Source organism: Cephus cinctus, unplaced genomic scaffold (assembly GCF_000341935.2).
Source record: "Cephus cinctus unplaced genomic scaffold, Ccin1 Ccin1_scaffold0189, whole genome shotgun sequence".
Classification (NCBI taxonomy): Eukaryota; Metazoa; Arthropoda; class Insecta; order Hymenoptera; family Cephidae; genus Cephus; species Cephus cinctus.
In genome coordinates, this window is record NW_014332911.1 from 451,236 (window position 1) to 466,216 (window position 14,981).

Sequence of the window (14,981 nt, forward strand, 5' to 3'; positions counted from 1 at the left end):
CATATATATATATTTATAGGGATATAAGATGCAACCCATGACCAACCGGGACGCCCATGGACGCCCATGGACGTCAGTTGCAGTCTGACTCTGTGACTCGCGATGCAGCGCGTGCTGCACTTTCATTCTCCTTCGTTTTCTGGACAGAACGCGATCCCACCAAGGATCTACTATATATTCTTTTGTATATGCATATTTATAAGCATATACGATCACGTCAGTAGAAACCGGCCATTGTGCCGGGCACACGCCACGCTACCATATGTTACGAAAATTACGGTAATTCTGAGGCTAATTACTGAAATAATCGATGAGAGGATAGAGAACGAGAGAACGTATATGCAGCTAATAGAATTGAGCCAATTGATATCAGAGGCCACGAAAAGGTGTTCGAGGTCGATTTGTACTCGTTAATTAATCGGGCAACTAAGCAGCTGATTAATTCGTGACAGAGGGACAACTGATATTCGTTATCTGCGATAGTAGGTGGGATCTTTGCGCTTGGCACTTCCGTAGGAGATATATATATGTATATGTATATGTATATATATATATATATTATCTATAACTTACCATTGCCGGTATTTGCGGCATTTGGCGTCGTAGGTGTAGTAGGACTCGATTGCTGGTTCTGAGGAACATCCGGATCCGGAATGACCTGGAACACATCGCCGATATCCGTATGCGGCGTCTCGTTACCCTGAATGCCGCTGCGCCGATGAAACTGGTGCAGCTGCTCCATCTGAAGGTGCCTGAGCGAGCGCACGTGCTGCAGCAACGGCAAACGATGCCTGGCGCTGAATCCGCACAGAGCGCAGTGGTAGAGCTTGCCAGGACTTCCGGTATTTGCACTAGCTTCGAGAAGATGCCGTAGAAGAAGAGCGGCAGCCTCGTGTCTTGGAGATGCGGCGTGAAGCGCTAATTTATGTGCGCTGTTCGTGTAGTAGTCGCAGGCGTGACAGCGCAATTGCGCTGCACTGGTCGGCGACGCAAGGTACTTTAGCTTCCACTCGTTCCGGGGTCCACCCTCCTTCACGTGGTTCACGTGCTGAAGTCGCTGCAGATGCTTGTCGGTCTTGCAGTGAAGTTGAAAGTTCGCCTTGAGATTAGTCTTGTAGGAGCAGAGCTTGCAGACGAAGTGCCCGGCGACGAGGGCGAGTATCTCGCCCTCTCGCGTCCTGGTGCGATCTGCGGCCAGGTGGTGACCCAGAGCCTCGAGGGAGTCCGTCGCGAAGCTATTACAGACGCAACAGTGATAGAGGTGAGTCGGATCAGGATCGGCTGGCTCCGGAGGTGGCTCCATACTGTCAGGTGAGAGCCCCACGTCGCCCGCGAGATTTCCCATGGCTCCCATGCTGGCCATGCTGCCCATCAGTTCTGGTGGTAATTGCGGCGGAAGTTGTCCGCCCGTCATCATTTGGATAAGAAGAGCCTGGTTGTAGGCCATGTCCGCGAGGGCGGCTTCGGCGTGCTGAGGCTTATCCAAACCGCCCAGATGGAGGAGTTGCTCGAGTTGTTGCTGATGTTGTTGCTGCTGATGATGATGCTGCTGAGCCTGCTGATGATGCGACTGCAGCGCCGACAGGGTCTGCATGTGCTTAACGTTCTGCTGTAGAACCAACATATTGTGCGTGTGTTTCTCGCTGGTCATGTGTATCCGTAAATTACGAGCGACGTTCGTCTCGTAATTGCAAACGTCGCAGCGAAAGGTCGGCTTCGGCTTTCCCTGTCCGGCAGTCTGACTGGCAAGATGCGGACTGTGATTTTGCTGATGATGCGGACTCCTCGTGGGCATCGGCGCGTCCTGCGATGAGCTCGGATTACTGCCGGCCGTGGCGCCGCCACCTTGTTGCAGCTCCTGCATGTTGTTCAGATGCTTGTCGCTCTGCATGTGGATGCTCAGGTTGCCTTTGGTGGTCGTCGAGTAGTTACAGACTTCGCAGCGATATGGCTTATAGCCGCACGTGTAAGTCTCGCCGCGGGCTAACCTCGGATGAGGTTGACCGGCGATACAGTAGATACAGGACGTCTCGCTCTCGGGATGCTTCTCCTTCATGTGAATCTCTAGGGTCTCTTGGTACTTGTAATGCCAATTGCACTTTGGACACTTGAGGGTCTTGCAGGAGTTCCTACTGTGGATACCAGCGAGGGGACCACCTGGCCCAGCCAACCGACTGCTCGCCAGGATCAGCTCGCACTTTGGACACTCTACGCCGCTGGGCCGACCCTGCATGTGCTCGGGACAGACGCCTATCGTCGTTCCCGTTAGGAAGTTGGGTGGCTGCTGAGTAAGGGCTGCGTACGAGGAGGGCGAGCCCTTGGTCGTTGCTGGGGGCGGTGAGGTGTAATGCAGGGCCGAGGCGTCGGGAGCCTTGGCCCAGGCTGCCGCACTCACTTGACCACCAGTCCATTGCTGCTGGGCCTGTTGCTGATGATTATAGGCGAGAGGATGATTCGCGTGCGACGTCGGGGTCGTTGGCGTGCCAGGAGAGGGCCTCTGCTGTTGCTGATGTGGTTGCTGAGGACTACTCGGAATGCCGGGAGTGCTTGCCGGTGTGCTCGTGGTGGTGGGCGTCTCGTGATCGTTCACCTCGACTCGTTGCTGTTGCTGGTTCTGCGAGAGCACCGGGGAGGATTGGGAGCAAGTCGAGCTCGTTACAGGCTCGAGAAAACTTACTAGGGGCTGTTTACCCCTCCCGACAGCCTGTATAATGGCGGAGGCAGTCGAGTGCGAGAGGACCTGTCTCTCATCCTCCATCAGGGTGAGTTGATGCTCGCCCTGAGCATGAGCAACGAAACTCTTGGCGTAGCCGAAACTGAGCTTGCATATGAAGCACATGAGGATGGGTTTGACGGGCACCGAGGCTGCGGGGGGTGGCGGAGCCGCCGAGATCGGGGGCGGTTGCTTGCTACCCTCCGCGCTTCTATAACTTATCACCCTGTAACTGTGCATCACCGGTAGGTCAGGATTGTGCTGCAGTTGCGCAGCCGATCGTTGCTGTTGCTGTTGTTGCTGCTGCTGATAGGCCTGATGCGCATAGAGTCGCGAGACGTAATAGGCACTCGCTATCTGCGGAAAGACCAGGGAATGAGGAACCGACACGCCCCGACCGTCCACGATGCAACCGTCGGGAAGCGAATCATCCTCGCTGAGTTCACTCTCGCCTTCGATTATGTACGCCGAGCCGTCCGGGTTGTAGACGATCTTGCCGTCGAACTTCTCGACGTCGCCACCGGTGGGACTGGGACTGGGACTAGGTCCCTGTTGGCACTGTTGCTGGCTCTGTGGTTGCTGGGACTGTTGTTGTTGTTGTTGGGGGGCCTGCTGCGTAGTCATCCCGGTGGTGGTAGCTGTCGTCGCTGTCGTCGTGTCGGCTATCGGCGTCGGGGTGGGTATCGCATCCCTGGTACATGGTTCTGTACCAGAGGGTGGACTCGCGGTGCGAGGATGATGGGGTTGATGAAGAGCAGCCGGAGGGGACCCGCCCCCGCGGCCACCCTCTTCCTCCGGACTCATCTCCTGCTTTTGTAGCGCGTACGCGGAATTTTGAAAGGGTCCGCCGTGTTGCTGCTGCTGATGATGGGCCACCACCAGCTGCTGATAGAGCTGATGCTGACCGATCGCGTTGCTAGCCTGATGTTGCTGAAGGTGAGTCTGTGGTATACTGTGATGTTGAAGGTGGTATTGGGGAGGATGGGGCTCACTGGAGGGCATCACCCCAAACGTGAGGCGCGCGCCAGCCTCACATCACCCACGGCGCCAGCGCCTCCTTCCTTCTCCGGATTTACACGACCAATTTTACGCGGCTCTAATTTTCTTGTGATTCTTTTTAATCCACCACCACCACCACCTCCTCCTCCTCCTCCTCCGCCACCACCACCACCACCACCTCCTCCACCTCCACCGCCACCTCCTCCTCCTCCTCCTCCTATTCCTTTCTCCTCCTCTTGTTCTTCCTCCTCCTCCTCCTCCTCCTCCTCCTCTTCCTCTGTTCTTACTCCTCTCCTCACTCTCACCGCCGCACCTCCTCTTCTTCTTCTTCTTATTCTCCTGAGGGAGCGAGCCAGAGACCCGCTGCTTCCGACCTTCCGACTCTTCTTCTCCTCACGGATACTCTTATCCACTTCCTCACCCCAGGTAAACCGTTTACTAGCTACCCCGACGCAACCCCAGGTCGTACCTGCAACAAGAAGAAAGGAAAAATGTTCACTATTCCAGCTCCGACGAACAACTCGCTTTCGTATCAGACATTATTTCTATAGTTATCTGTTCTAAGGGAAGCAGGTATCGTACGGGAGGTGGGGAGAGAGCGATCAAACAGCCCATAAGCCATATCAATGCATGGCGCACTATCGTTCTATTCACGAAATGAGAGGAAATCGTAGAATGTGGACACAGTATGATCGCGTGGGAGAGTAGAAAAGAGGTGGGGGAAAAAAAAGAAATGAAGGGAGAGTCTGAACTCTGAACGCGTTTTTATAATCCGTCTAGTCGGTTAATCCGAGCAAACACGGCCGCAGTTCGGGCTACGTTTGTGAGAACTTCAGCCGGAAGATAGTGAAATACGCAGAAAAGCGGCAAGCTGCGCATACACAGCCAGCGAACGTACGGAGAAAGAGAGAGAGAGAGAGAATGAGGTCTCGGGAAGTGGGAGGGGAGAAAGGAGAGGAGAGGCAGCACAAGGAGAAGAGAAAAAGAGAATGCAAGCATAGGAGAAACTTTGAGGCCGATAGAGGAAACTAAAAGAGACGAAGGATAGAAACGGAGCCCCACGGCTACACAAAGCCTCGTCCACAGTCGCAACAAGGCACCGTCTGTCCTGCGTTACCTGAACGCTACGCGCCCAGCTGTGTTTGCGGCCGATCAGCCAAACTTATCTATCGATTGGGTATCGGCTCCCTCTCTCATCACTGGCTCTCTAAGCGAGTCACGCCGTGCGTGAATGCTTTCCTTGTGTAGTCTCTCTCATCTCTCCTCTTTCGCCTTGCTGCTCTTACTAATCCTTTTGGTATTGGCTCTGCCATTGCGTAGCCACTCCTCGCGAAGCGCCATTATGCGCGTGTCTGTCGACAGCTACAGCCGAGATTCTCGAGGAAAATACAAATTCCAGGATTACGCGAAAAATTCATCTTAATGAGAACCTACGAATCTGAGATCACGAAATCATGAAATCTATAGAGGGAATCTAACTCTGTATTATATATTATGTATTATGTACCACATGTACCACATGTACTACATGTACCACATATACCAGGCAACCATGAAGGTTCTATGGATTTCCAGAAGAAAAGATGCCTCGTGATGGCCCCGGGGTGATTCTCCACCTCTTATGGAAATCTATTCGTTTTACCCTTTTTTACCCCGTTTTTACTTTCTTACTTCATGGACCCCCGTATCTTGATGGTTTGCTTGGTGTGTACTCGTGGATTATCATTCCCTCTTTGTAGGTACGTGGTATACAGGTCTTTACAAAGAGCAAGGTCCGATCGAGGTGTATTATCGTACATAATTCTATACGGAATTACGCCTTCCTTCACGGTAGTTGGAATTCTGCGTTGTAAACTCCCATAATCCAGTCACCGTATCCACGGTGGTATCTTTCCAGCGCAAATGCGTGCTCAACGGACGATCCTTTTCCATAGATTATCGACCGGCGAAATATGAGTTCGATACTAGTCGACGTCTGACTGTATACTTTTTAATAGAAATTCTTTTTTTTTTTCATTTTATTTTATCATCCTTTATTTTATTCAGTTCCCTCCTCACTCCCCTTCGCTCTCTTTTTCTCTCGTTGATCCCCAGTCTTGTGCACAGCATCCCGGCATAAAAGCGATGCTGTTTAAGATTAAAGAAGTTTTCGCCAAGACGTCTCTACTGCCTCTCCCGGTGCAGGATACATTTTATGGAGGATGTCGAGAGTCGCGTGGGAGAGAAGCACTAAACGTTCTGGTTAGTGCGTGTTTATTGCGCGCGCGAGCGCCTTAGTACTCTGTGAATGCGTAACGAATACGTCTAGGCGAGTTTACATAACACACCAGGGAACGAAATCCTGGATTAATACAATGTTGAAATTTCCCTAAAAGATATCGCACGACGTTATGGAATTTATGTGATTTTTTCTTTTTTACGAATATTTATGTTAATTTTTTGTTATTCAAAATAGTTCCACTTTGTGTAAAAAGGAATGTTTTTTTTCTAGATCCATACGTCTGCGTGAAAGCGTCGAAGAATGCTTGGAGACTATTTTTTCTATTGGCACAAACCCCATAAGGGCCCGTTGCGTAACGCAGAGGGTCGTCGAAACATCTGCCAATTCATGGGTAACGCGATCACCTGGCCTGACGGTGCGCAACTTTCCTATTTCTAGTAATTTCCAATAAAGTGTGAAGTCCCACCGTTCGGGCACTTAAACAGACACAGTGATAGATGGACAGATCGATAGATCGATAGATCGATAGGTCCCAGAATGCAGATCATCACGATACAGTCACTCGTCTATTACGTCCTGTACATATGTAAAGGGACATTCCACTACGTAAAATGGTCATTTCTCGAGAAGAGTGATAAGAAGACAGCAATTACAAGGATAATATCTCAATTGTCACTAAATATGAAAATAACTCACGAGTCATTACGGATTGTCGTCGTATCCAGCGGCGTTTAGTATTTGCATTTTCAAAATAACCCATCCCATCCATACAGACTGTATAGCAACATTGAAAAACAATATTCATAATGAGTAGAGTGACGCATCTTATCACGTACAGAAGTATACTAAATATACGAATAGAAGTGTACTACATGTACGTGCATATACAGTATGATACTGTAAAAGTTAATGCCGTAGAAGCACCTGTGCGTGTGATATTAGAGAAGAGAGAGACTCGATAACGAGCGCTCGTTATAAAATCACCCTTTTTGAAAAAGGGGGCCTCACGGGCTCTAAAATTTAGGCCCGCGGGCCCATCGGTGCCCGAATACTGCTATACCTTATGTCCATAGGTATTCTACACATGTTCTCACATATATATACGAACGAAGGACGAAAGAGAAGACGCGCGTGTGCGCCGCAGGATCGCGTGATCCTCTTGGTCGTTCGATCAGCCACAGGATCCTTTTCCGAAAGGATGAATAATCGATAATTCGAGAGCACGAGCTGGCGACGAGGATATGAGAAATTGGGCCGTATCTTTTCTTTCTCCTTTCCTTTCACGCAGTGTGGTCTCCGCTTTCTTCTTCTCCTCCCTTTGTCGCCCTCTCACTCTCTACTTTTCCAGGACTTTTCATTCCTCCTTTATACGGACTGCACTCCGATTTCCCGTTATTTCCTTTAGGCTCGCGTGAGACGCGTCACCGCGCACCATCAAAAGATACAGAAGAAACGGGTCCACCGAAGATAATGGGAGAGATCCGACTCGTTAATAACGAGTGCGGCCATAAGGCCCCGTCGGTCCAACGAGATCTTCGCATCTTCGCTCCTAACGGGACAATACGTGTGGCATGTACACATGTACGTAAATACCAAGTGCCAAGGAACGCGACACGCACGCGGGGTGAAAGATGCAGATGTTCCGGGTGGATCGGTGGCCACTTTGAATACCGAAGTCGAAAAGCCTCGAACGAAGAATAAAAGCTGCGGAATGGCGCGGACTTTGGGGAGTCAAAGAGAGAGAGAGAGAGAGAGAGAAGGAGAGAAAGAGAGCAAGAGCCCCTTGCTCCCGATACACGAAATTCAGTCTCTTTGTTGGGCCCACGAACCGGAAACCAAAGTGATGTAGTTGTGCATCGCGGCGACGGCCACGCGAAAGGCCCTCGTAGCTGTGTGTACACACCTTTTGTCCATGCATCAGCATAGGATATCGGGGGAAGGACCATGTCACGGGCATCTTCTCCGGAGCACAGGCACGATACGCAAGATGCGCGCAATTATCTCCAATTATCTCGTAGGCGTCTCGTTATTTATTGAATATCGTGCACGCTCGTTTCCTTCGGGTTTCGCATGCGATTTTGAAAAAGAAAAATTTCTTTTCTCCAACCAAAAGCCAGGGCAACGGACATTTCATATGTATACCAGCCTCTTTCGTATCTAGTGTGAATTAATTTTTTTTTGACAAAAATTCAAATTTTCAACACTTTCCAGATCTCTCGATACACTTGTCCTATTTGTCCCACGCGTAAAGGCACGTCCACACGAAGCTTTAAAGCTTAGCAAGCGTCGTCGGCTGGTCTGGCTATCGATTCTTGTATTTATAAGAAAGTGCCACTGTGTCCAAAGAGCTTACCTACCCCAACGTCTATCAGAGCAGGGAATACATTAGAGTTGGCAGCCTGCAAGGTGTAGTAGTAGTTACGTAGCTTCACGCGTCACGTGTACCTCTATACGTCTACACTACTTTACTGGCATTCAGCATTATTATTGTTATGCCTTTCCACGGCTTTCTACTTAATATCCAGCAACCGATCGGACACCTATCCACACCTTTGCTTATGCTTATAGACACCTACGCTGTACCTTTTGTAAATCAACGCACGAGTACGCACTACCTACCTTCGCTAAGTACCGCGCGCTTTATCTTGCTACCTGTGTCACAAACATTTATATGCGTTTACGTGGCCACACACGCCTTCAGGACAGTGTACAGTCGAGTATGCCGAGGAACGTGGCGCGCATGTCAACGATTTTCACAGGTTCAAATAATTAAACGGAATCAGAATGCCAGTCGGCCGTGTAAAGTTTAGGTTGGTACAATTAATAAGGGGGTAAGTAGAATAGGTGAAGAGTCGGAATGTGTATAGAGGGTGGCGGTGGAGGAGGCGAGCGAGGATCGAAGACAGCGGTAATAAGTGAAGGCAGCGCACGAAGCGTAATTTACGTGCAACATGGATTCAGGCGGCGTTTAATCGGCGGAGGGTGGAGGGGCGGAGGGGTGGAAGGGAGGACCGGCCCGATTATGAACTTGGCTTAGGTTGGGTTGGGTGATGTGGAGAACGCGAGGAGAGCCTCTTTGTGATATCAATTAAGTATGATTTGCCCTCCTGCACTCTACCCCCCTGCTCGTCTCTTTAAGGTTTGGGCTCCACTCCTCACAGTGGGCCCCCTTCGCCCCCCTTCGCTCCTTCGCTGGGCCCAACGTCCTGCCGCCTCCTCCTACCTCGCCCTACCTCTTTAGGATAACCCAAGCTTAACCCATTCCCTTATAATTTCCTCCCAATGCACCGTGAGAAACTCGCCTGTAACACGCACGAGACTGCACACTTTCTTCTTTGACTTTTTCACTAGAATTCCCGGAATCTTTCTCGGTTCCTCCCTCGCGCGGGGGGGGGAGTCACCACCTAAAAGTATTTTACGGAATTTTCATGCAATCTCCGGCTCTGTCATTTTCTCTCGTTCTTCACGTGTCTTCATTTTTTGTTTTCTCTTATTGGGACAGCGAGGGTAGAGGATGTGATTGGTACTGCTTGAAACGAGAGCAAAGGTGATTCAGACGTGGCGTCTACCACCGGTCGTCCAGTCGACGCTATTTGGCATCGGTTACAACATCAGCCAACTCAGCCAACTCAGCCAACTCAGCCAACGACGCGAACCCAATCCGAGGCGGCTTGGTATTCGTTAATGGGTTCGGCTCGTTATTCGGCTCCCCTTTCCAGCTCCATCGCCCATTATAATGTCAAACCTCAGAGTAGCATAAGCGATATTTCGGGCGACCCTGCCTGCGTTTCTCCTATCCTCTCGAACGTTACTGGCACCGACCAATCATTTAATTAATAATTATCAGCTCATCTAGTTCTATTGCGAGATGGCTCCGTCTCTATGCGCGCGAACACGCAGAAGAGCTCTACGTGCTCAGGCGTTCTCACGGACGCGATACGTCGGCAAGAAGAGCGCCACTTTTTATCATATCAAATTAACGAGACGTTGGTAGCGAATAGTTCGGATTCGATTAGGAACGCTAAGTGTATTGGATCTCCGATCATCGGATAAGGGGCGATCCTCATTCCCGGTCCCTCGAAATCCCTAGATCCTGCCGGAGGTCTTCCATAGGGACTTTCCGTGGAATCCTTAAACTTTCAAGAAGCGTCAAGGGAAAGGAGATACAAACGTCGCGAGCCGCGAATAGCTGTTATTCTTTGTGGACGTCACCGTAGTAGCTGCGGCCTGTAGTTCGTAGGGGTTGCTAATGACAAAATCAATGCGACATAATTAGACATGGCGGCTACCTCTAGCTACCTCTAGCTACCCCTAGCCACCCCGTGTGTCCATGGGCTGCGACTCGGGCTAGGGGGAGGAGGATATCTGTGTAGGGCTGGTTGTGCCCGACTCATTCCCAGCCGAAGGGGACGTCGGGGAATTATTATAAAAACATCCCTTAATGTGATCGATACCGCTTCGTCGGCAGCTCGCACCACCCGAAGCCAGCAAGCGGCGGGTGTCACACTGAAAGCATGAGGACTCTGCCTTAATCTAGGGAAAAAATAAACTCGAGCCAATATTCCTAGTCCCTTATGGTTTACCTGACTGTGCGGCCATCTTTGTTCTACGCGAAAGCGTATATGTATTAAGATACATTAATCTATCTCGGTCATCGAGTGAGAATATTGGTTAAAAAAAAAAAGGAATAAAAAGAAATGAAAAATAAAAATAGCGAACCATGAGAGTGCCTTGAGAAATTTGGGGATATACGTCAGTGGCGAGAGTACGTAATTATTCTGACGTTGGTATGGACTGTGCACTGTCTAATTATCCTGCGTGACTTAATGGGTTGGCAATTAATCGACGCGAACTCCCTGTTCCCCGTTAAACGACCAGTTTAATCAAAGCCTTCACAGGCGAGTAATATTCCAAGGGCGAATATTCATGCTTGGATATAATAAAATTATTTCTCGAGAAAAGCGATACAGTATAATATATATTAACGCGCACTGTACCATGCTTAGGCACCCGTGCTATACCTATACTATACCTCCTGGTAGACGGTTATCAATATGGAAGGCTAACCTTAAAGAATCGGCCACGACCGGATGGGACTAACCGCAAACATGGAGGCGATTCCAGGTCACTCTTCCTCTTCTTATATTTCCACTTTTTCCACAATTTCTACCGAACCTTATTACGCCATCCCGCCCTCCCTCCTGTAGTCACCCACAGGGAATGTCTCTAAGACAATTCTAAGACTGCCAATGAAATAAACTTAGAAAACAGAAACGTAAGCGATACGGATATCGCATGCACAGCGCTGAAAGCGAAGGAATCGGAAGAGGCTGCCATTAAATCGCTGCTCCATTCGTTAATCGGTACGATTCTGCGGGCTGGATGCGGGCGCATTGTCCACGGGAATGATTACTAATTGCCAGTCGTTCTTTGAGTAATCGGCAGTGTCAACCCCAGCCTGTACATGAATCGCGCAATATTCCGATTCCGAGCGTAGGTGTGTAGAGAGGGAGGGAGGGAGAAAAATGTAAAACATAAGAAAATAAATAATATTGCAAAATGAGGACGATAGTCCTCGAAGTATCGGGACAGCCGTTAGGCCACGTTCTAATAGAGCAATGTACCTTGGCTCATAGATACAAGTCAGATAGCAGGATATTCAATTATTCATATACTATTATCCGACACGCACGTATCTCTGCTGGTATATATACATTTATACATATACGTAGTTGTCTGTAGATCCAATATGCTCGCGTTCACCCATGTTCCTGCGCATCGGTTCGTCAGTTCGTTCCTTCTGTTCGCAGGTCGGTTCCGTGGTCGAATCGTTCCTGGAGTCCCTCTGTGTACTCAGGGATAATATCATACCAAGCGACATGTTATTATTGGGCAGAAAGGGAGAAGAAAAAGAAAAAAAGGATAAGGAAAGATATACATATATATATACATATGTATGTATATCGGTGATCCTCGCGAGTCGCTCGCGATGCTCCTCCTCTCTTGGCTATCAATAATGTTCCTCTCCTCCGTCGGTAAAGCGATCGAGTGACTCACACTCTGAATGATTAATCGAATGACGGGCCGGCATTACATCCTCTGGCATCGAAGGAAACGCCACTGTCAAAAAGAATTTTTATTAGGTTCGCCAACATTTTCCCGTCTTATTACGCGGATTAAATGATCCTTACAATTAGTTTAAGAGACTTTTGTCTTTAATGGTGGGAGAAGAGTGTGGATATTCGCTTGAGAAATGTACGTACACTGTTTTTTCAAATATATTCAACAGACGCGCACGCGTATTTTTTTTTTTTCATTGAATTACAAACTCAGAGGAATGTTTATGATTTTCTTCGGGACATTTATTTAATGACGATTAATAGTCGCCATTATGTCGTACCGAAGGTGCAGAGTGTATATGGGAAAATTGCATTTATGGGACGCATGGAATATCCTGTAGATCCGGTAAGGCCCCAAGTACCTGTCCTGCGGCCCACGCGCCATACTTTTCGAATCTTGAACGAATCTCCCATCCAGTGTATGGCATCTGACGCGTGGGCGTTTCACAATTCGATTCGCGAGACAAACGAATCGGGCGATACAGGTTCGTTAAATACGAAGGGGTCCTCCCACGAGATACTAGCTATCTCGTGGACGTCTCGACGCCTGGACGCCTGGACGCCTGAACACGCCGCAATGTGTACTTATTCACATTGATGCTCCATCGGTGGACCATGACCGGAATGGGCATTTTCTCACGTTTAAGGATTCGCAGGCAGGGCCAGTTTGGAGCTTTCCTGGAAGCAGGTGTCTCTCTGGTCAGGACGACCTTTGGGCCCCTGAGGCCCTAAAGGCGCAGGTCACCGGCAGTGCCAGGTGGCTACGTTCGTGTTGTGCCTGGCATTGCCATTCCGCATCGTTCCCCGTTTCGTTCCATGGGGAAAAAATGGTGGAGGGAAAAAGGGGCCCCATTCTTATATTGTCCATGAGCATGCCCATAGCCTTATAGTAATAGCTATAGGTATAGCTATAGCCCACTCTACGTGTCAATTGCGTCGAATCCTCCAAAACTTAACGTGGCCTTTGCTCCCGTATCTCGCTGAGAACTTTTACGAATTTTCATGAAAGCCACTTTCGGATCTTTGGAATCCTGTGGGATAGCGTCGTGGCTTATCCCAGTGTGGCAAAAGGACCCACGTCTCTCCATTGTGCTTGCGCGCGCAGTGCGAATGTCTCGGAATTCGAAATTTCGTGGAGGCAGGTAGCGAAGAGCGAAAAAAGAATAAGGCCCACCTCCGGATCCCGTGGCCACCTGCGTCAACGGGGCCAGCTTTTCCTCGTTCCTGGCATTTTCTTTCTCTTCCTTCTTTCTCTCCTATGACGAAGAATCTTTCGAGAAAATCTATCTCGGGAATATTCCCAACCATTTATATGCATATTCGGGAGGAGGAGGGGGGGAGGGGTATTACTGGTACCAATCCGTAAATAATCGGCCTATCCCTGTGTTGATTTTCTCCCTTTATCTTTCCTCCCATTGTCAACCTCGCTTGCACCAACAGCGAAGAACCACTGTAAACGGATTTTTCAATATTCTTTGACTGTCCATTTCTTATTTCATCCGTATTTTATCTCACTGGAAATACTTTTCTTTCCAATGCTGCTGCTAAGAATCGCTGAGAATATTCTTTTAATTTTCTTTCTTCTCTATTTTCCAGTCTTGTCGGGGTTAATATCGGCCAGCCAGCAAGAGACAAAGAGAGAGAGAGAGAGAGAGAGAGAGAGAGAGAGAGACAACAGGTACGCACCGATACCTTTATAGCGACGATGCTAAACTCTTGGTGGTAATAAACTACAGAGGCTTTAGCATCCTAATTAATTGCACTGGAGGCCAAAGTAATTAACAAAGCAGGCAAGAAAACAGTCGTCCGTGTCCGCAACCCTAATAATTTCCAGCAGGTACCAAGGAACTCCTGACAACCGTTAACCAGGGGGCCCCCGTCCCTTTGCTAGTTTCTTATTTTCTCCACTTTTCACACGATTCAGGAATTAACCAACCATCCAGCAACCCGGCAACCGGTGCTACAAACTTCAAAACGATTTTCGGAAATTTCGCCGAAGACGCCCGTGCAAATTTCTCCTCTATTTTCTTCCCGCAGTCATGTTCAATTAATCTTGTCCTTTAATTGGGGGAACCCATGGCGAATTCATACAGATAACCATCACCGCCTGCTACACAGCAACCTCCAGCATCCATGCACGTGGACCAGGACCTCTCGAACCTAACGAAATAATCGTAATCCTCGACAAGATCCAAAGACTTCCGGAAGTGTCCCTTTGTATCTCGACACGGGCCCCACTACTATCGTTCCCGGGTTCGACAATTAATCAGATTAATTAGCGTCGACCGGATCAGCTACGAGAGAGACTGGAAGGACTCAATTAACGGATCTCGTTCCTCTCTGAAGGGCACGAACGTAAATCCAGGAGACTCGTAACGAGGACACGCGCTCACGTAAATCTTCGCGCGGTAAAAGGACCCCGAGTCCTTGCTGTTAAATATATGCGCGACGCACCGTAGCGGCGGTGTCTTCGGCTAAGGTGAAACGTCCAAAGGAAGAAAAAAGAAGATGGTTCGCAGGACGTCAAGGATCCCGGCAAAGGTCGCAGGGCAATTTTTACTTTTCCCAAAAATGTTTTACATTTATTATCGGCCGCTCCCGGAAAAATGATTTTTAGTGGGTACCCGTTAATTCAATAAGGAGCAAATACGGTCCTTCGAGACCAATGGAGTCCCGGCAGCAGCCATAACTAAGGAGGATAATACTTAACTGTATTACACCTAAGCACTGAGTCTCTCGCGTCGTTCCGTTACACGAGCGACACCTCAGCCAGCTTATGGTTTATACGGAGATCAATAGTCTAAAGGGTCTGTATAAATATGACGTTGGTGTCCTACGTGGAAGCATCGATCCTCCCGATTATAGTTTGGCCGAGTAAGATTTATCGTGCGAGGGAGCAGCACGTGGGCGAATTCGACGAGTGTCATCG

At 49.1% G+C, this 14,981-nt stretch overlaps 2 protein-coding genes across 5 annotated transcripts in view; both read right to left on the bottom strand.

Moving 5' to 3' along the window:
- Positions 1-3,715, bottom strand: part of LOC107264690 (zinc finger homeobox protein 4) — a 64,155-nt gene extending 60,440 nt beyond the window's left edge. For all 4 annotated transcript variants that reach the window (XM_025081838.1, XM_015733219.2, XM_025081839.1 and 1 more), the window contains exon 1: positions 574-3,715. In XM_025081838.1, coding sequence (XP_024937606.1) covers positions 574-3,715 — 3,142 coding nt within the window. The remainder of the gene's footprint in view (positions 1-573) is intronic.
- LOC107264598 (protein FAM9A) overlaps positions 3,715-14,981 on the bottom strand; it is a 91,894-nt gene continuing 80,627 nt past the window's right edge. The window contains exons 3-4 of the mRNA XM_025081845.1: positions 3,912-4,181; positions 3,715-3,809 (exon numbers count right to left, since the gene is read on the bottom strand). Of these exons, the coding sequence (XP_024937613.1) occupies positions 3,715-3,809; positions 3,912-4,181 (365 nt within the window). The remainder of the gene's footprint in view (positions 3,810-3,911; positions 4,182-14,981) is intronic.